Source organism: Delphinapterus leucas, chromosome 14 (genome assembly GCF_059928025.1).
Source record: "Delphinapterus leucas isolate spDelLeu-1000000601 "Yukka" chromosome 14, BTC_Dleu_Yukka2, whole genome shotgun sequence".
NCBI classification, from domain to species: Eukaryota; Metazoa; Chordata; class Mammalia; order Artiodactyla; family Monodontidae; genus Delphinapterus; species Delphinapterus leucas.
The window spans coordinates 7688467-7710683 of NC_143142.1; the positions used below are offsets into that span (position 1 = coordinate 7688467).

The 22217-nt window shown below is 47.2% G+C and overlaps 1 protein-coding gene across 1 annotated transcript in view; it reads right to left on the reverse strand.

Annotated features, from left to right (window-relative positions):
• The window catches only part of CFAP251 (cilia and flagella associated protein 251), an 80441-nt gene that overhangs the window by 17351 nt on the left and 40873 nt on the right, over positions 1-22217 (reverse strand). The window contains exons 15-18 of the mRNA XM_022597786.2: positions 17697-17811; positions 16919-17082; positions 12141-12231; positions 11784-11927 (exon numbers count right to left, since the gene is read on the reverse strand). Of these exons, the coding sequence (XP_022453494.2) occupies positions 11784-11927; positions 12141-12231; positions 16919-17082; positions 17697-17811 (514 nt within the window). The remainder of the gene's footprint in view (positions 1-11783; positions 11928-12140; positions 12232-16918; positions 17083-17696; positions 17812-22217) is intronic.

Sequence of the window (22217 nt, forward strand, 5' to 3'; positions counted from 1 at the left end):
TTATAAATACATAAATTATAACGTAAATGACACGTGTACTTTACAAACGTAATATACGATTCAAACTCAATTCAGAAATAGGAGACTAACCCAAAGAGGCCAAAGAAGGAATCCAAACGTGCCTGGAGTTACTCACACCCGGAGCGTTCCAAAGATCTCAGGGAACATTCTTGGCACAAACCACTCTGTAGGTGACTCACCTCTTACTCTCTTTCCCCAAATGACTGACCAAAGATCACTGCTCAACAGGCAGGGAGCTGGCAGCTTCAGCATCATGACGTTTCTTTCCCGAGCCTACTCTGGGTTAGTTGAAGAGGCAGGTGCTGCTACGTACCTAAACGAGGTTCGTGCTTGGGAGAGGAACCTCGGAGCCCAAATGGAATGCCCAGAGCCCTCCCAGGCCCCGCGGTCGCCCAGAGCGCTCTGGCTGGCTCAGCCCGGCCTCTTATTGGCATTCTCACGCCGGCCTGTCATCCACTAAGGCAGTGGTTCATTTGATTCACCCAGGGAGCTTTAAACATTCTAAGGCCTCAGCCCCATTCCCAGAGATCCTGATTTAATTGTTCTGGGGTGGAGTATAAGCAGTCATAGTTTTTAAGAGCTCCCCAGGGGATATGAATGTGTGGCCAAGGTTGAGAAGTATGGCTTTAAGGCAGGGGATCTCAAACTTTATCAGGCATCAACATGAGCAGGAGGGCCCCTTAAAACACAGACTGCTGGGGCTTCCCTGGTGGCGCAGTGGTTGGGAGTCCGCCTGCCGATGCAGGGGACGCGGGTTCGTGCCCCGGTCCGGGAAGATCCCACATGCCGCGGAGCGGCTGGGCCCGTGAGCCATGGCCACTGAGCCTGTGCGTCCGGAGCCTGTGCTCCGCAACGGGAGAGGCCACAGCAGTGAGAGGCCCACATAACGCAAAAAAAAAAAAAAAAAATACACAGACTGCTGGTCTGGGGGCCACAGCTTTGAGAACCAGCTCTTACACCACAGCGGCTAGCGGAGGTGATGCTCATGCCAAAAAGAATCAGCACCCGGCTTGTGATTTTCATCACAGAGCAATGGTGGGTGGCAGCTGTGAGGCATATTCTAATTCTTCAGGCCCACATTTGTCTCCTCCATTAAGCTGTAGCAATAGTGTTCATCTCTATTTCCACAGCAGCCTTTCTCAGAGCTCGGCACATTGTGGGGGCCCAGAGAAACGTTTACTGAATGAATGAAACACCGTGGGCACAATGAGGCCATGGAAGAAGTTCTCTTAAAACTCAAAAAAGGGGGGCTTCCCTGGTGGCGCAGTGGTTAGGAATCCTCCTGCCAAGGCAGGGGACACGGGTTCAAGCCCTGGTCCGGGAAGATCCCACATTCCGCGAAGCAACTAAGCCTGGGCGCCACAACTACCGAGCCTGCGCTCTAGAGCCTGTGAGCCACAACTACTGAGCCCGCGAGCCACAACTACTGAAGCCCGCGCACGCGTAGAGCCCGTGCTCTGCAACAAGAGAAGCCACCGCAGCAAGAAGCCTGTGAACCGCAACGAAGAGTAGCCCCCGCTCGCCACAACTAGAGAAAGCTTGTGCACAACAACGAGACCCAACACAGCCAAAAATGAATTAATTAATTAATTAAAAATTTTTTAAAAAGGTAGAACTGTCGAGGTCGACTATCTATTCAACAGCTTGTCATTTGAGTTATAACTTTTTTTTTTTGGCCACGCGCCATGCAACTTGTAGGATCCTAGGTCCCCAACCAGGGACTGAACCTGGGCCCTCGGCAGTGAAAGCGCAGAGCCCTAACCACTGGACCACCAGGGAATTCCTGATTTATAACTTTTAAACATTTACACAGTCGGCCCCTGGACCTCTGCTGGTACCATTGCCTGGGCCCCGAGACGTGAGGGTGGCCTGTCCTTGGAGGGCCGGGGTCCCCTGGCCCAGGACTGCTTTACTCCTGCCACTGTCATTCTCCCCATAGGCCTTTGGGTTTGCGATCCTGTTGTCAGCCACAGGAAGCCACTGATGGCCTTACAATTGTGTCTTATAATTAAGTTTTATAACCTCCCTGTTCAACGGAGAGGAACATGATACACTTGAACTGGCGCCATTCCTCGTCTTTATAAACGGGCTCCTGGTGCGGGTCGGTTTCTTCTGTGATAGTTTCATAGACTCGCAGGCTGGAAGGACTCTCCCTCCTCCTTAGACACACCTAGTGCTCTCTAGACCGTCCCTGGCAAATGAGGAGACAGTCTCTCCTCACAGCATCCTCTTCGCCTCACACGCCCTCCGTGTGGCCCATCGCGGTGGCGTTTCGCACTGACCTGGTGCAGGGAAGGAGGGTCTGGGCAGCAGCTTTCAGGGCTGGAGATGCCCCTGCTGTTGGCGCATCACTCTGTCACTCACAACTGCCCCCCTCTCTGGTAACTACCTGCGCAACAGCTGCCTCCCGTCAGGTCCTGCCCACTGGACGCCGACCCAGGAGAGGGCCAGCCATTGGTGCTGGGCCACAGCGCTCTCTCCCCGCTGTCTGCCGGCCGGGGGGAGACTCAGAGATGACACCACCACCATTCCCAGCGCCTTTTATGGTGACCTCTGCCCAGCCCCTCATGGGGCCCAGGCTGCAAGCACTTCCGGGGATTCTTCCCCACCCCAGGTGAATGTTTTTAAAGGTTTTAAAATCTGAATGACAGAATTCCCTCGTGGCGCAGTGGTTAAGAAGCCGCCTGCCAATGCAGGGGACATGGGTTCGAGCCCTGGTCCAGGAAGATCCCACATGCCGCGGAACAGCTAAGCCCGTGTGCCACAACTACTGAGCCTGCGTTCTGGAGCCCGCGAGCCACAACTACTGAAGCCCATGCGCCTAGAGCCCGAGCTCCTCAACAAGAGAAGCCACCGCAGTGGCTTCTCTTTTCTTTACTCCTCTAGAAAAAGGAGTGAAGTACTGATTATGCTACAACATGGATGCACCTTGAAAACAGTGAAAGAAGGCAGACACAAACAGTCGCACATCACATGATTCCATCTATATGAAATGTCCAGAAGAGGCAAATCCGGAGATGGGAAGTAGACTAGTGGATGCCAGGGGCTGAGGAGGGGGGATGGGAAGTGACGGCTAATGGGTACAGGGTTTCTTTTTAGGGTGATAAACATGTTCTAGGATTCGATAGTGGTGATGGTTGCACAACCCTGTGAACATACTAAAAGCCATTGACTCACTTTAAATAGGTAAATTGTATGATATGTGATATATCTCAATAAAGTTGATTAAAAGGAAAAAAAATAGGGAGTTCCCCGGTGGTCTAGTGGCTAGGATTCTGCGTTTTCACTGCCTTGGTCAGGGGAGATCCCGCAAGCCATGAGGCGTGGCCAAAAATAATAATAATAATAACAAAAGGAAGAAAAATAGGGACTTCCTTGGCGGTCCGGCGGTTAAGACTCCGCACCTCTAATGCAGGGGGTGCAGGTTTGATCCTTGGTTGGGGAACTAAGATCCCACATGATTCACGGTGAGGCCAAAAAAAAAAAGAAATATAATACAGAGGTGAAGCAATGGCAAAGGCACGTAACAAAGCAAATGCCATCAGTTTTTAAAAATGTAATTTTCACCATGACTACGATCTATTCTTTTACCATCATAAAACCAGTAAAGATAAATATGTGCTTGTTATAAAAAATGCAAACACTGGAGATGTAAAGAATAGAAGTAAAGTGCTCTACCATTCCCCATCCCTCAGCAATAGCCAGTGTTTGATGTCCTGACTTTTGTTTGCACTAAGACCAGCCAGCTGGGGTACAGACCGCGGCCCCGAGTGGCCGTGCACGCTTCCTCATCCCCCTAAGCCTCACTGTCCTGGTTGGTAAAATGGAGATGATAAAAGCATCTTCTTGCCGTGAGGACTAAACGCCAGGGGGTCTGGCACGGTCCTTGGCTCTCAGCGAGCGCTCCAGCGAGAAGGGCTGGTCTGCTGTTGCCGCTGTTGGTGTTATTGATATCGTCAGCTGCATTCTTTTTTAGTGGCCGCACAGCATTTTAGTATTTCTTTCTTTAGATGCTGTAAGGGTGACAACAGCAGTGCTCCCTGGAGTAGGGTTCTCAGTGGACCAGGAAGGCCTCCCGACGGCAGTGGGCCATTTCTCTCACTTTCAGGTTGGAAACACCTCGTGATATTTATGCTTCAGAACAAATCCAACCCACTGAGGACCTTTCTTCAAAGTGCAAATTTCCCAATTCCCCTGGGGTCTTCATCAGAGCGGAAACTGTGCCCATGACCGTTGGCTCAAATTTCTCCTCCTCCTACGGTGGGCAGCTGTGCCACCTGGCTACGCTCCCTCCATCCCAGCTGGGACTGCAGTTTAGCCACAAAGATTAGTACACAAGGCTGGGGGAGGATTTGTTCGTTTATCTTTCTGGGTTTTGTTCTGAATACAAAAGCAATACAAGCTACTGCTTGTAGTTAAGAAAAATTAAATTCTACAGAAATGTATGTATGAGCCTCCCCTCTCCCCGGCAATTTACAGCCACGATGGTCTTCTAAGAAGAGTGGATGCGACTAAATGGGAAGTTTTTTCATTTGTAAACCCTAGAGATGGGCTTATACTGCAGATTTGGAAATAGAAGCCAAGAGCTGAACTGGCACGGCCAGCAGAGGGACGGGAGGGGGTGCTCCACAGGGAAGGAAGAGGGGGAGCAGAGCTCGGTGGGGGGTCAAGACCAGCAAGGAAGCCCCCCTGGGGGTGGTCATCGGCACGGGGGAGAAGATCTAATGAGGAGTTTTAGGTAAACCGCTGCGGAATGCGGTTATGCGTGAATCCTTCTGGTGATTCCCAGTGTTCCAGGGAAGTTGTCTTGTGTGGATGGGCTTTCTGTTTTTGTGGAAAAGGAGGAAGATGCTGAGCGTCACGTCTGGAATGACCTGGAGTGTGCACACGCACACGGGGGAGCCCCGAGGCCAGGAGAGTGCGAGCCCCCAGGGCAGCCCCGAACTCAGACTGTGGGTGGGAGCCAGGGCTGGGTTCCAGCTGGTACCAGAGGCCCCAGCTGACGGGGGTGATATGTAGAAAGTAGAGAGTAAAAGCTCTCACGGATCCCGTGCCTCAGAGGTCAGTGTCGTTAAAGGTTTGGAAGAAGTTCTTTCAGTTTTGCTAGGCATATATGAGATCTATATATTATTGTTAATGAAATGAGGTCATGCTTTACATACTGTTTTGCAACTTTCCTTTTGTCCTTTAACAACAAAACCAGCACATTCTTTCTGAGTCAAGAATCATAGGTCAGGGACTTCCCTGATGGTCCAGTGGTTAAGAGTCCGCTTCCAATACAGGGGACGTGGGTTCGATCCCTGGTCGGGGAACTAAGATCCCACATGCTACGGGACAGCTAAGTCCATGCGCCGCAACTACTGAGCCCACGCGCTCTGGAGCCTGCGTGCCACAGCTAGAGAGAAGCCCGCGCACGACAACAAAGAGCCCGTGCACTGCAGCTAAGACCTGAGGCAGCCAAATAAATAAAATTAAAAAATAAAAAAAAGAAGAGAACAGAAAGAAAAGAATCATCGGTCCATTTCACTGTTTAATAACTACTGAGTGTAGGTGTGCCTTACTTGATTCACCCCATCTCCTATCAACGGACCTTAAGGTCGTTTTAATTTTTCACTATTACAAACTATCCCGCAGTACATCACTGTTACACTTGCCTGAGTTTTCCTGCGGGATATACTCCTAAAAGCAGAATTGCTGGGTCCAAAGGTAAGCACGTTTAAGAAGTTAAGTGATTATTTCCTCTCCAAACCCTCCTAAACGAGGCTAAAGCTGCTGAGTATACCAAATAGTTAGGGCTACTATTCCTTACTCTGAGATCAAACAAAAATAATGTCAGGGATTCTGTCTTCCTTATTGTTTTTGCAGTCAAACATGACTGGTGAGCATATCGTTCATTCGTGTACTCGTCCGACCAAGATCTGCTGAGCCTCCACGATGTGAGCTCTTGCTGGGCACACACCTCTCTGCCAGGATTGGCCTCAGTTTATAGAACTAAGTGGTCGAACTGCTGTTAATTCATTGCAAAAACCTATCAAGAATCTATAACGCTCTGCAAGCTAAATAGAAACATAGCCACAAGTGACCAGGGGACACACGTGACGCACAGGCCCCCAACACGATATTCCAAAGTCCCGGGGGGGAAAATATATCTGTAGAGCTGGAAGATGACACTTTCTCATATGTGAAATCAGCTATACAAACTGTGAAGAGCCCTAACTTAGGAACCCAAACTTAGGGTTTATAACATTATAAACATTGCAGATCTTTCTTTTTAAAAAAAATGAAGATTTGTAAGAGCAGCCCACCTCACCTCTTTGGCTGTGTTCTGCAGAAGATGGGAATGGTTAGGGATTCTTTGGGGAGGGTTACATTCTTGTATAATTTGGCTTCAATCTACCACACTGACTAGATTCAAATCCCCAAGGCAGTTAAAATGACGTAAGAAAAAATATAAATAATGTAGAGCCTTGGGGGGCTGGCTTGAGTCTGTGTTTCTAAGTCTTTCAAGTAACCAAGTGTGAAAATACTCTTATCAGCGGCACATACTTCTTCATGCCACTTCTCGGGGGAGGGGGAACAGCTGCATCTTAAGAGGAAATGTTTCATTAACCATGACGAAGCCTGGGTTTAAAAGTTTCAAAGCCCCGAAAACATTTTTATTAAAATCGCTATAAATCTGATGGAAACTAGAGATCAAAAAGTTCTCCCCTCGGAGCTTCAGATATAAACTAATTCATCAGCGAACAGTGTTTGCACTCAGATGTGGCCACATCAGGATCGGGGGCCTTCAGAAAACATCTCCAAAGAGTAAATTTATTTTTTAAGTGGATTAAAAACCCTGGACTCCAGGGGACTTACGGAGACACTGAGTGGGGCACTGAAGCCCCTTTTTAACAGCTGATGTGGGAGGGGACACAACAGTCAGTGACACAACAGTCAGTGACAACCTTGCAATGACCATTTTAACGTGGGTAAAATAATATTCCATGTCACTTTATAACATTTGTTGCAGACTAACCTTTTTTTCTGGGTACTTTTTTTTTTTGCCACGCTGCGTGGCTTGTGGGAACTTAGTTCCCCAGCCAGGGATTGAACCGGGGCCCTTGGCAGTGAAAGCAGCGAGACCTAACCACTGGACCGCCAGGGAAGTCCCTCTGGGTACTTTTGACTCATCAGCAAGATTTCGATAGGTTGTTAAGCTTTATTATTTTTGGCCAATGACAGGACAACGGAGTGAGCCTTTGGTAATCACACTTCTTACTTCTAGAGGAAGCAGAAAAACCACAGCCACTCTGCGCCACCCTCCTCCTTCAGCGATTCGTGTGGCAGGTGGGTGACAGTCACAAAAGATAAACACCCAGAATTCCCTTATCGACAAAGCAGGACTGCAGAGGACACATTTACACGGGCCCGGGGTTTAAAATCAAGAATCCTGAGTGAGAAGGCTGCCATCAGTTTGATGACTTTCGGCCATTTACATAAAGTCTCTTTACCAGACAAATCAAGAAAATAAAAAACTGATTTTAGAGAAGGTATTGTAAACAAAGATCCACAGGGTCAGAGAGACATTCATCTAAAGGCCTTTTATAATCACACATCCAGAGACGAGGATAGGATGGATGGTGGAGGTAATAATACTGGATGGTGTTTTTTCAAACATTTAACATGTGCCCTGTACTGTACTAAACAGATACTCATTTAATCGTCAGAATAATTCCAGGGGCTGGGTACTACTATTAGCCCCATTCTACAGATGAGGAAACTGAGGCTTAGAGAGGTTCAGAAACTTGACCAAGTCTCACAGCTGGCGAGTGGTTATAGTCAGGAGTCAAACCCAGAGCCACCTGACCCAGGAGCCTGTGCTCCCAGCCGCTACCCAGTGCTGCTTCCCTAGTAGGAAGGCTTGGATCTGCAGCCATCAGAGAGAGGCTCCTGAGTGCTTACAGGAAATGTGAGACATATGGCTCATGATGGCATTTTTTTTTTTTTTTTTTTTTTGCGGTACGCGGGCCTCTCACCGTTGTGGCCTCTCCTGTTGCGGAGCACAGGCTCCGGACGCGCAGGCTCAGCGGCCACGGCTCACGGGCCCAGCCGCTCCACGGCACGTGGGATCTTCCCGGACCGGGGCACGAACCCGTGTCCCCTACATCGGCAGGCAGACTCTCAACCACTGCGCCACCAGGGAAGCCCCCATGATGGCATTTTGGTGAGTTTCATATGAATATGATCCTTAGACACTGCAGGTAGCAACTGAGTCTGTGCGGCACTGTGGAGGAGGGCCTCTTACCGGCTGGACTACCAGGTAAGGGGCAAAGTGGAAAATGCAGACTCCCAGGCCCCATACACTGAGATTCTGATTGGCTAGATCTGGGATGGGGCCCAGGAATCTGATTTTTTAATAAATGCTCCAGGTAATTCTGTTGCAGGTTGCCAGTTTGGGAAACAATGTTCTAAGGAACATGCTTTAGAAACACAGCTCTAGGGAACACTTTTATGTGGGTTGCACAAACTTCACGGGTAGTTGCTTCTGTTTCTGACCATATACTTTTACAAAATGAACACTGGTCAAAAGACCTTTTGAGGAGCTTAAAGAATCCCTGACTTTTTTTTTTTTTGGCTGCGTTGCGTCTTTGCTGCTGCATGCAGGCTTTCTCTAGTTGCAGCGAGCGGGGGTTACTCTTCGTTGTGGTGCGCGGGCTTCTCATTGCTGTGGCTTCTCTTGTTGCAGAGCACGGGCTCTAGAGCGCGTGGCCTTCAGTAGTTGTGGTACGGGGGCTCAGCAGTTTTGGCTTGTGGGCTGTAGAGCACAGGCTCAGTAGTTGTGGTGCACGGGCTTAGTTGTTCTGTGGCATGTGGGATCTTCCCGGACCAGAGCTCGAACCCGTGTTCCCTGCACTGGCAGGTGGCTTCTTAACCACTGCGCCACCAGGGAAGTCCCCCTGATGTTTTTAAGGTACTCATTCAAGACTCAGCTGGGTTTATGGGCTCTGAAAACTCATTTCTCCAGATGCTACTTGGAGAATAAAAGTCACCTTCCAGTCATACTTGGAGCACCCAAAAAAAGGTGATTCTGGGTAGGCCACTGAAGCCAAGGGAAATGACTGGGACCACAGCTCACATCACTAAAATGTGCTCGGACACCTAATGTGAACATTGAGTCTTAGCTGGGTTTCAGGAGTTATGTATGTTTGATGGTGAGCTGCAAAATGCTACATTTCTGGAAGACTATTTGGCAATGGGCCTTAAAGTTCATATTCTCTGACCCAGTAATTCTATTTCTAGGACTCTGACCCAGGAAAATAATCAGAGAAGTATGCAAAAACCATACACAGAGATGTGCATCACAGCCATGTCTCTGACAGCCAAAATACTTCAGACAACCTATGTGTCTGTCAACTGGGGAATGGATCAACTGAGTATACAGCCTTTCGAAAGCATGTTGTCTATAGCAAACCAAAAAGCTTCTGCACAGGGCTTCCCTGGTGGCGCAGTGGTTGAGAGTCCGCCTGCCGATGCAGGGGACGCAGGTTCGTGTCCCGGTCCGGGAGGATCCCACATGCCGTGGAGCGGCTGGGCCAGTGGGCCATGGCCGCTGAGCCTGTGCATCCGGAGTCTGTGCTCCGCAACGGGAGAGGCCGCAGCAGTGAGAGGCCTGCGTACCACAAAAAAAAAAAAAAAAAAAAAAAGCTTCTGCACAGCAAAAGAAACGATCGACAAAATGAAAAAGCAACCTACAGAATGGGAGGAAATATTTGCAAACCACATATCTGATAAGGGGTTGATATCTAAAATATATAAGGGACTCACAACTAATAGCAAAAAGCCAAATAACCCACTTAAAAAATGGGCAGAAGACCTGAATAGACATTTTTCTAAAGAAGATATTCAAATGATCAATAAGTACATGAAAAGGTGCTCACATCACTAACCATAAGGGAAATGCAAATCAAAACCACAATGAGCTATCACCTCACACCTGTCAGAATGGCTTTTATCAAGAAAACAAGAGGGCTTCCCTGGTGGCACAGCGGTTGAGAGTCTGCCTGCCGATGCAGGGGACACGGGTTCGTGCCCCGGTCCGGGAAGATCCCACATGCCGCGGAGCGGCTGGGCCCGTGAGCCATGGACGCTGAGCCTGCGTGTCCGGAGCCTGTGCTCCGCAACGGGAGAGGCCACAACAGTGAGAGGCCCGCGTACCGCAAAAAAAAACAAAAACAAACAAACTCAAAGAAACAGAAACAGATTGGTGGTTGCCAGGGGCAGGGGGTGGGGAGTGGGAGAAATGGGTGAAAAGTGGTCAAAGGGTACAAACTCCCAATTATAAGATACACATATCCTGGGGATGTAAGGTACAGCATGGGGGCTCTAGTTAACAATACAGTACAGTATATTTGCAAGTTGCAAACATAGTAGATTTTTAAAGTTCTCATCACACACAAAAAATTGTAACTATGCAAGGGGATGGATGTGTTAACTAACCACACCGTGGTAATAATTTTTTAATCTATATGTATATAAAATCACTATATTGAATATCTTAAATGCACACAATGTTATATGTCAATTATATCTTAATAAAGCCCGGGGTAAAAAGCATATTATCGAGGAATTTTCACCACATGCTCACAAAACAACAGTTACTGAGAATGTTGCTATACACGTATACATATACATAAAAACGTACTCTGCAAAATGTTGACATATATACCTATATACACCATATAATGACAATTCTTTGTTTATCTATATCTAAACATAAAACAATAGAAGGAAGTCCACCAAAATGTTAATAATGATTACCTCTGAGTCATTTCTATTTTCTTCTTTACAGGTCTATTTTCTAAATCAGACAAAGTTTTAAAATTAAGCTATATCCTTTATAAATCAAGTTTTCAGAGAATTGTTAATGAAATGGGAAATGCATATTACATAATATCAAGGGAAAATATAGGATAAAAATATATATTCAATATGGTACCCATTAGTTTTTTTAAAATTATTTATGTGTGTGTGTGTATATATATATATATATATATATATACACATTATATATAAATCAATCCAGGAAGATACCAATAACTGTTGTCTCTGTGTACTGGGATTATAGGTAATTATTTTCTTCATTCCACTTGTGTATCTTTTCCAAACTTTCTACAATGAGAATGTGTTAGCATTTCCAGTAAGAGAACCCAATCAGTTGCATTTTAAGCCACAGTTTCCACGAGGACCATTTCCTCTGGTCCCTGTTGGGAGCCCCTTACAGCTGGGGTGTGCTACGAGGCTCTGAGGAGCAGCTGCATCCCCTGAGCTCCATCTGCAGCCCGGGATGAGCACCCACCTCGCAGGAGCAGCCCATTCACACAGGCCAGGTGAATGGCAACTACAGGGAAAGGATCACAACAGCAAACATTTACTGAGCTCTTCCTACGTAGCCTACTCTGTGCCAAGTGCTGTGCGGGCATCAACTCTTTGAACTGGATGAGGCTGGTCCTCATGCAGTTAGGGGCCTTCTGTCTAATTCCAAAGCCCATGGAATCAAACTCTGGTAAGGAATCAAACTCTGGTAAGGAATCCGCCTTACAAGAATATCTTTATGGCAAGTCTGTTTCCAAGCAGTGCATCTGCTATGCCCAGGACCTCCTTTCTGATCCATTTATGTAAGAATAGTGTTAAATTTTTACTTTGACCTATAATGATTGCTCCCCGAGGTCGTTTTTATAAATAACACATCGCACGGCTGTTCTTGTTTTCATTCTACCTACCTTCTCTTCCGATGGGTAAAAGCCAATTGCTCTCATGACAAAAGGAAGCTCCGACAGGCAGATGTGTTCCGACACCTTTCTGGTCTCCATTGTATCAATACCTTGACTACGGAGCTGAGAATAGTAAAAATAGTCTTCCAGCTCCTATGTGGAAATGAAGCGGAAACACAACATGCATTTTTGGCTTAAGTCTGAAGCAGCCATTTAGACTTCAAGGACATTTTCTAGAAAGTACATTTTAAGCTCAGTGGGGAAAACAGCTTTGGCAAAAAGCAAGAAGGTTAACCCCGGGCACATCTGTTTTACAGACTTAACTAGATGCTACCAGGAAGTGTTTACTCTGAGGATAGTAGTTACCCTGTAGAATTTTCCTTCCCTGCCACCAGACACCAGACCATAGAATGGGGTCAGGTCTTCGCCCCCAAGAGAAACTGCTGCCTCCAGGGCACTAGAACAACGAGAGAAACATCATTATTAGCCAGCAGTCAGTCAGGAACACAATGCACCGCAAGGCTGCCCAGCTGCGGACCTCCGGAGGGTATTACAGCGAGGATACGACTAGGGTCTCTGTAAACTCGTTAAGTAAATTCCCTCCAAAATGAAGCTGCAAATGGAAAATTCAATTTCAAGTGTGGCACCCGCCTTAATGACGATGATATTCTCTCGTGGATGACAGGGCAGACGCCTGGCAATTTGTCTGCAATCTCTGGGGGGAGGGAGGGAGGGAAGGTGGTGAGTCCACAGTCTTCCCAGTGGCCCTCCTGTAACTTTAGATCTGCACGTGACCAGAGCCAGAAGAATGGGACGTGGCACAGGTGGGTGGCCGTCGCTAATTGCTTCCATAAAGACTCTGGAGGCCGCAAGGGACCCACGCCAGTCAGATAAAAATAGCCCTCTGCTCTCTAACACAGGGTCAGATTTTTCCAAAAATAGGACCTTTAAGTGGTAAGAAAACCTACTTTTTGTATGAGGCTGACTTTACCTCATACAAAATGCTAATAATAATATGAAATCACCTTAATAATCCACTAACTGGATTTTTGCTAATCAGACCATTAGCCGCTTTGTAGGGTTATTAAGACAGACTTTGTGCAGACCATGGCGGGGAAGTGGTTATGTATACAGAAGCTGGAGTCAAAGGGACATGCCTGTGAGCCCTGGCTCTGCCACTTGCAAGCAGTGTGATCACGGGCAAGTGACTTAACCACTCAGGGCCTCAGCTTCCCATTCTGTAAAATGGAAATAATTACAGGGTCTGCCTCAGGGGATTGTTGTGAGAATTAAAGTGAGTGCACAGAGAGGATTCCACATGAAGCCCTTTATTTTTCTCCTGTGATGAATCTTTGTTGAGGTGTGGGGTTGATGCGAATCCCAGCCCCAGCACACTACTCCATTGCTTGGGCAGATCACTGAACCCCTTGAGCTAGTTCCCAGATCTGTACAACAGGGATACCAACAGTGCCTACGTCACAGGATAGCTGTGGGGACACGTCAGACAATACATGGAAAGCCCAGGGCCTGGCTCAGGACTATGATTACTGTTGAACTGGGTGTTGAGGCGCACCTACAGCTCTCCTGCAAGAGTCAGCCACAGAACAGTCCTCGGTCCTCTTGTCACAGCCCCGCACAAGCCCCACCCAAGCAGGCTGCGTGAGGTCCATGGAGCTGGTGTACTCTCCAGGTGGGCCTGGGGTCCAGGCGGGCCTGAGGACCGTCTCCAGTAGGGCTCAGTCTTCACCTGGCTCTTGGCTCTGATATTACCCATCGAGGCAGGTGTCCAGCTGAGAGGGCTCCCGCTCTGTGGCCTCCAGGCCAGGCCCAGGCCCAATCCCAACAGGCTCTGAGGGCAGTGAGGCCACTATTGGCCATTTGATTCTGAAGCAGGGCCAGGTAAAGGCCCAAGTGACATGGAGGAGCCTGTCACCACCTGAAGGCCCCAGGGGACAGGCTCACAGAGCTCTGGATTCTCTGGGAACGGCCCTCCAGCAGTCAGGACTACACCGTGTCCCCTGCTTCCCGGCCACTGTCAGCTCAGCTGACCTGAGAGCCAGAGGGACAGGGCTGGGCTTGTCCCACCAGAGCTGGGGCAAGAGACTCCCTCTCTCTGGTGTGAAATCTGGGGACTGTCAGTGGCCGAGTCCCCACTGAGTGACGAAATCCAGCTCTGCAGAGAGACAGCAACAGCAGAGGCGAGCTGAGAGCAAACGCTGAGGGTGGGCTGGGCTGCTCTCCCCGCAGTGCGGTGACCCGAGACCCCAGGACCCGCTCGTAACCTCCCCTTTCTGCCTAAGTTGGGTTCTAATGCTTGCCACAAAAAAAGAGGCCATTGGGGCACAAGATGGAGGTACATTTATTGAAAACCTACTGTGTGTGTGCCCAGAAATATACTCAGTGCTGTGGGGAATGAGCTAAAGCCCAAGAAACAGTGAGCACAGCAACCAGCATATAGCAAGAGCCCAGTAAACGCTCCCTAGGGGGGGAGGGGGAGGGGGAGGAGGGAAAGCAGGGGGAGGAGAAAGGGCACCTAACCCCAAGATCTGGCCCTTCACTTCCCCGTGAGCTCAAACCAACAGATGGTCCTTACTTGCCAAATGTGTTAGAGTTGCACCTCCTACTCCTGGGCCTTACACACCATCTGTCGGGGCTTCAGACCAGGGTAATGAGCAGAACTGAAAGTCTTCCGGATTCACGACAAAAAAATTTATAAATAGACTTTACTGTTTAAGAATACATCAGTTTTATGTTTTTCACAGTTGTTACTGTAAATACCTTGTGCCTGTTCATGGATTATTTTATTCTAAAATATTTTGTCAAATGTGTATCAACCAAATTAAAAACAAAGGCTTTCATGTTAGCAACAATAACAACAACAAAAGCGGGGGGGGGGGGGCTTCCCTGGTGGCGCAGTGGTTGAGAGTCCGCCTGCCGATGCAGGGGACACGGGTTCATGCCCCGGTCCCGGAAGATCCCACGTGCCGCGGAGCGGCTGGGCCCGTGAGCCGTGGCCGCTGAGCCTGCACGTCCGGAGCCTGTGCTCCGCAACGGGAGAGGCCACAAGAGTCAGAGGCCCGCATACCGCAAAAAAAAAAGGGGGGGGGAGGGGAGGGAGGGGGAGAGGAGGGGGAATAGCAATGGTAGAAATCACCACCCTCAAAACAGCTCTGAACATGGTGATAATATCCCCATTTAACAGACGGAGAAACTGAGACTCAGGGAAGGGAAGGGACTTGCCTCAGGTCATACAGCAAGTAGTAGGGGAGGTGGGATTTGAATCCAGGTCTTTCTGCTCTTGTCTGAGCAAGGCAGCAGGATTACAGGGGGGTATGAGGTTGAGCACAAAAATGGGGGATTTTAAAACAGATGCCAGACAAGGAGAGAAAGAGGGTGGCCTGCCAGACAAGACAGGGAGAAAGATGAGGGAAGGGGTCTCCCAGGGGAAGTTTGAGATGCTGCAACGATAGTTTGGGGGCCTAGGAGTGCACTGGTTAAAATAATGTGAACGTGAGAGGACTTATCTTCATTTCACCCTACGGCTCACCATCAGTAGGTCTGGTAGGGAATTTTGTTTGTTTACTTGTTTAGGGTTTTTATATTTCTTCCCATTAGTGAAGCACTGAACATATTAAAACACCAGAAGCAGCAATGAAGTGCTAATTAGTTTATAATGATCTTTTGTCCCTGAAACAGATTAAATTGAAATTCTCAGAAGCCTGGACTCTGGCCATGCACAGGAAAGCTACTGGAAAGTGGGTGCTTTTTTTTTTTTTTTTTAAATCTCTACTAGTGCAGATCCCAAGATGATTGAGAAGAGGACAAAAACGAAAAAAGGAAGACTCTGTTCTCTCACCAGGGTGTTGCTTGCCCCATCAGTCCAGGTAACAGGTTAGTGTCCAAGAATTAAGCAGCTCATTCTGGGGATGTGATCAGGAGGTTCTTTTCAAGGGGAGAGCTCACCTCCAGCTTCTAAATCCCCAAGATCTGCCCTCTTAGGTGAAGGCAGAGGTGAAGGTCAGAGCTGCAAATGCAAACTGAAACCCCCATGGTTCCAAAGCGGATTAACCTGGCTGTTCTTGCTCCTATTCAGGTTAAGGGGCGAAGCTTCGATGTCTGCACAGAAGAAAGATGTGCACGTGGCAGACAGTAAGGGGTATGCTTTTACTGGGAGCCATGAATCAGGTTTGTTCTTTTAGGGAGCTTGGTGCCTCCGAGCTGCTTTTACCCAGCTCCTCAATGGGACCCTGGCTGAGAGGCAGGGGCTTGGAGAAGGTGGCCAGGCAAGGAACTGGCTCTGCCCTGGGGCTGCTCACTGAATTTGGGGAGATGAGAGGATCACCACAGTGGTTACCCCCTTTTTTAGTAACAAAGATCCTGAGCTCATAAGCAAATGCCTTTATAAGGAAGAAGAGACAAAAGGAAATGATTAATTTGCTGAGTCCTTATCTCTGTGCTGTGTGCTTTACATATATCAGCCTACCTGATCCTTACAAGGATCCTGTAAAAGTCCCTATTTTTACCCCCATGTACTCCATTTCACAGACAAGGAATCCAAAGATCAGAGCTGCTAAGAAACCTGCCCTCAGGCCCACAGCTAGCAGAGAGTAGGCTTCAGATTTGAACCCTTGTCTCTTTGACTTCAAAGTCCGTGTCTCTCTGATGCTCAAACATGCAATTCTCCAGCCTCGCCCTAGGCAGAGATTCTCAGCTCAGGGCAGGGGGGTGAGAAGAGTAGACTGAAAATACACATTTCAAATGATACTCTTACTATTTCTGTAACACACTCTTTGGAGATTCAGGCTAGATCTCTCTAACTGGTGTGAATTTGCAGGCGGCGACAGGGTGAGAAGTAACTCATGGGGCCCGGGTGAACAAGGTGGAATCACATGGCCTCACCTGCAAAAACCATGGGTCCCTGGGACAGAACAGTAACCTTTTGTCTGCACATTAATACGAGCGGGTGTCGCAGGGAGCACCCCAAAGGCAATGCCTGAGTCTTGGCTGTCTTTGTACCCGCAGGCCTAGCACAGTGCCTGGCATGTTGTAGGGGTTTAATACCTGTCTGCTGTTCCTGAGTGAAAAGAAGGGGTCTCCACTTGACACCCTTCTTATGCGGCCAAGCTTCTCGCCGCATCACGTACCTTAAATTGATTTCCCACTGCACCACCGACCGGTCCTGCCCTCCTGCTGTGAAGGCGTAGCGGCCATCATAGGAAACGTCCATTCCAGCCACCCCGCTGGGGTGGCATATAAGAGCAGATGTCTTATGTGGGTTGCCATCAACTGGTAAGATCTGAAGTCCAACCTAGAAAGGAAGATGTAACTAGATATTCAGATTCAGATAACCGGGCCCCAGGCCGGGCCTGGCAGGGTCACCTGTAACCTCCAGATCTGTTTAAGGGAAGGACCTGTGTATCTAGAACCAGCCATCTCAGTGTGTGAGAGCTGCATTTCCCATGGCTGGGGCTTCGCACACACTGTGCCCTGCACGGTGGTCCCTTGGGAGAAGAGACGCAGGTTCCACCAGGGACACAGAAAGGAAGCTTCCCTCCTATATTCATGGTCACACGTCCAGGCTTTTCCAGGACAATTCTGGCGCCTTCCCATATAGAATAGTCATCAAATATACAACTAAGTGTAACCAACTTGTATGTCTTTATAAGATTTTTCCTTGTAAAGAAATCAGAAAAGAAAAACCCCTTGGTGGACCATGTGTCTTGTACTTTTGGGAGCAGAGAAAATGAGGTGACTCTTCTGAGAGTCATTCCCGCTCATTCATGGCCATTTTCACTGTGAAGCAGGATGGGAGTCGCGGGCTTGGCTGTGAAAGCCGGCGTTCTTGAGTCTTGAAATACCTGAGACTGCCTCCGGCTCCAAGTACACGGTCACCTTACGGGGCAGAGAGCAAAGGGCTGGTACCTTGTCCCTGTTAATAAACACCATGTAGCGCTTCTGAAGTTCCAGAGGGGTTTTCACTGGGAGGATTTGTATCTGCTCAATGGGAGATCCGTAAACTGGCCCGAGGAGTGTCTTTCTGCAAGAGAAAAAAGGAACGCTTTCTAAATTCCACAAATCCCAACGCAGGTTTTATAACTCACTCCCTTTCACGTTGCCCTATACTTTTTAAATTCTGAATTTCCTGTCTTGCTGCTCAGCTAAGCTCATTGTAAGAACCTCTCCCTCAACTGCTAACAGCGGCCGTAAATAAGGGGCAACAGCTCCAAACGGCAAACGCTCTGGGGAAACTCTGCTTGTGAAGGATGCTCTTCACAGCCGCGGCTCTGACTTTCCTCCTTGACAGCTGAGTGAAGGGAACATTATGCCTCGAGAACGTGCATGCGAACAAGGGATGGGAAAAATGCTGCAAGGACGGGAGGAACGTCAGCAGGGTGCGAGGAAACACCCCCATCCCCACGGCGGGGCCAAGACCTCAGCCTGGTGTCCAGACAGCTGACAGCAGGTCTACAGGCAACGCGCGGATCCCCAAAACTCCATCTGCGCATCAAACTGTAATGAATTGCACCCTCACAGCAGTCCGACTTCTGAATTCAGACACTCTTACGCTAATTAGGAATCTGATCTGAGGGGAGGCTCCGGGACAGGACCTCAAGCCCAGAGGTGGATTTTCCCTGAAGCTGGCCAGACTTGAGCATCAGGACCCCTTCCTTGCACACATACCTCCTGAGGCCTGGGAGGGGCACTAACCACTTTTTATTCTTTATTTTTTTTAATATATATTTTTTACAGTATATCCTTGTAGCTTATTTTACTTAATTAATTAATTAATTTATTTATTTTGGCTGTGTTGGGTCTTTGCTGCCACACGCGGTCTTTCTCTAGTTGCCGCGAGCGGGGGCTACTCTTCGCTGCGGTGCGTGGGCTTCTCACTGCGGTGGCTTCTCTTATTGCAGGGCACAGGCTCTAGGCGTGCGGGCTTCAGTAGCTGTGGCCTGCGGGCTCAGTAGTTGTGGCTCGCGGCTCTAGAGTGCAGGCTTAGTAGTTGTGGCACACGGGCTTAATTGCTCCATGGCATGTGGGATCTTCCCGGACCAGGGATCAAACCCTTGTCCCCTGTATTGGCAGGTGGATTCTTAACCACTGCGCCACCAGGGAAGTCCCCACTTTTTATTCTTAATTATATATATATATATTTTTAAAAGAGGACCCACAAAGCCAAATACACTTCACACCCCACAAAACTTGGGTCTGCCCCAGGGTAAGGACGGTAGCTATTTCATCTTATTATATTTTAAGGCCCTCATCGTTTGGATGTGTTTTCTCCCCGTGTCCCCTGCACCCAGCCCGTGTCTGGTGGGAACAGGAGATGCTCCTTGTATGTCTCTCTTGAGCACCTCTCTGTGCCAGGCACCGTGACGGGAGGTCGGGACTCGGAAATGAGTGAGATTTGGTTGCTAACCTCACAGCCTTGCAGGAACAACAGACATGGAAGCACCATGAGGGGAGAAGTGGGATGACAGGCAAATTCCCGGCACGGAGCCTGCACTGAGGAAGGAGTGATGGGACATCTGTGAGGAGACATCTGAGCTGAGTTTGGGAAGGTGAATTGGAAAGGGAGAGAAAATACGGAGGTAACGGAAAAACAGGCAGTGGGCACAGGAGGTCAAAGTTATGCGACGTGGACTATTGCTTGAAAACTGCAGAAACAGTAAAGGAGAAAGAAGGCTGGTGGTGGAGGGAGGTAAAACCGAAGAGGTGAGCAGAGGTGAACTCTGAAGGCGGACTTGACCGTGACCACTGGGCTGCAGGACGCAGGAGAGTATCAGGCTGGACGACCCAGCATCAGGTTTACGTGCACAGAGGATTAGGTGAAATGTTAAAAACACTAAAACGACCAGCTGGTAGACAATGCATCGGCAAATTATAGGTCACCCTTCTCTAGTCGTTTGAGTAGAAATGTTTAAGGACTTTCCTCCAATATCATTGAGTGGGTAGAGGCAGGGAAGAGGATGGTTAAGAGCACAGGCTCTGGTTTGAATCCCAGCTCTGACCCTTAAAAATTAGGGGCAAAAAAAAAAAAAAAAAAAAAAATTAGGGGCAAGTTGTGGAGAAACTGGAACCTTCATATATTGCTGGCAGGAATGTAAAGTGGTGCAGCTACTTTGGAAAACAGTCTGGCGGTTCCTCAAATGGTTAAATATAGTTACCATATGATCCAGCAATTCTACCTCTAGGTCTACATCCAAGAGGAATGAAACAGATGTCTACACAGAAACTGATACACAAATGTTCATAATAGCCAAAAAGTAGAGACAACCCAACTGACAACTGATGGATGAATAGACAAAATGTGGTCTGTGGATACAATGGAGTACTATTCAGCCATTAAAAGGAATGAAGAACTGACACAGGCTACACCGTGGATGAACCTTGAAAACATGATGCTAAGACGCAAGACACCAAAAGTCACATATTATATGATTCCATTTACATGAAATGTCCAGAACAGACAAATCCATACAGACAGAAAGTAGACTGGTGTTGCCAGGGGTGGAGCAGTGGGGGATCAGTGGGGAAAGGACGTGAATGGGGAGTGACTGCTAATGGGTTTGGGGTATCTTTTGGGGGGTAATGAAAATGTTCTTGAATTAAATAGTGATGATGGTTACACAACTTTGTGAATATAGTGAAAAGCCACTGAAAATGGTAAATGTTATGGTATATGAATTATACCTTAATTTAAATTATAAATAAGCAAAAGAAAAAAAAGTCAAGCTAGTCAACCCCTCTGGGCCTCAGGTCCCTCACTGGTAAAATAGGGATAATGACAGTATTTACCCCATAAGACTGTAGTGAGCACAAAACAAGTTAATATATATAAAGCACTCAGAACGGTTCCTGGCACATAGTAGGAGCTATATAACTGCTACCTAGTACTGTCAAAATTTCTAACAATTTCATAAAATTAATATCTTTTTCTTCTGATTGAAAACATTTTACATATTCATTGTGAAAATTTTCAAGTATTGAGACATGAAGTAGAAAATCTACCCATAACTCTATATGGCTGCACCCTTTATCCCAAGATAACCATGGGTAATAGTTTGGTGTATACGACTCGAGAATTTCTTTTATATATATTCTAGCCCATATAATTATAATTTTAGATGAAAATATATAAGTCACATAAATATAATTTTAGATGAAAATATATTCATGCATATTTGGCAATTTGCTGTATCTCATATTGTGCCTTGGAGATATTTCCGTGTTACTATGCAGAGAGCTATCATCTCTTTTTTCTTTTTTTCCTTTTCTAAAAGCAGCATCATGTTTCAGTGTACTGACGAGCCATCATTTAACTAATTCCCTATTAATGGACATTTGGATTGTTTCCATTTTTAAAAATATTTTCAAACAAGACATCCTTTTACTTATGTCTTGGCATCCTGTGTGAGTACTTCTGTGGGCTACATTCCTAGAAGTCAGAAGACAGGCTATAATTTAATAGAGGGTAACAAACTGCTGTCCCCACACCTCCCAACCCCGTCCGCCAACAGCCGGTTGGCTCCCTTACACCCTTGCCAATGCTGGGCGCTATCCATCATTTTTATCTTTGCTAATCTGATTTGTGAAAAATGATGTCTTGTTTTCATTTGCATCTTTGATGTACTGGTGAGCATCTGCTCATAGGCTTTATTGGCCTTTGTCTGTGAACTGCCTCTTCACGTTCTTCCAAATGCTTTTAAATGCATTTTTTAATCATTTTGGATGTATCATCAAAAGGCAATTCCTTCCCAATTAAGTTGTGGTTACAGGGCTTTATTGTTCCTACAACTTAAAAGATGCTTTATGCAAAGGTGTTTTTACTTTGGAACTATGAGAATGTTTAACTAGATAGAGGTGGTAGTAGCACAACGCTGTGAATGGACTAAATGCCAGTGATTTGTTCACTTTAAAATGGTTGGTTTTATGTTATGTGAATTTCACTTCAATAAACTATTTTTTTAAGGAAGATGCTTTATACTAATTTCCAAATGATCTTCAACGGCAGAAACTCCTAACTTCATGGCTCTAAATGAAAGCACTAATTCGAAAAGATATACACATCCCTATGTTCATTGCAGCTTTACTTACAATAGCTAATATATGGAAGAAACCTACATGTCCATCAAAAGATGAATGGATAAAGAAGATACACAATGGAATAAAAATCTTGTCATTTGTGACAGCATGGATGGACCTAGAGGGTATTATGCTAAGTGAAATAAGTCAGACAGAGAAAGACAAATACTGTATGATTTCACTTATATGTGGAAACTAAAAAACAAAACGAATGAACAAATGTAACAAAATAGAAACAGAATTACAGATACAGAGAACAAACCGGTGGCTGCCTGAGGGGAGGAGGCATGGGGGGAGGAAAGAAATAGGTGAGGGAGATTAAGTGGTACAAACTTTCAGTTACAAAATAAATGAGTC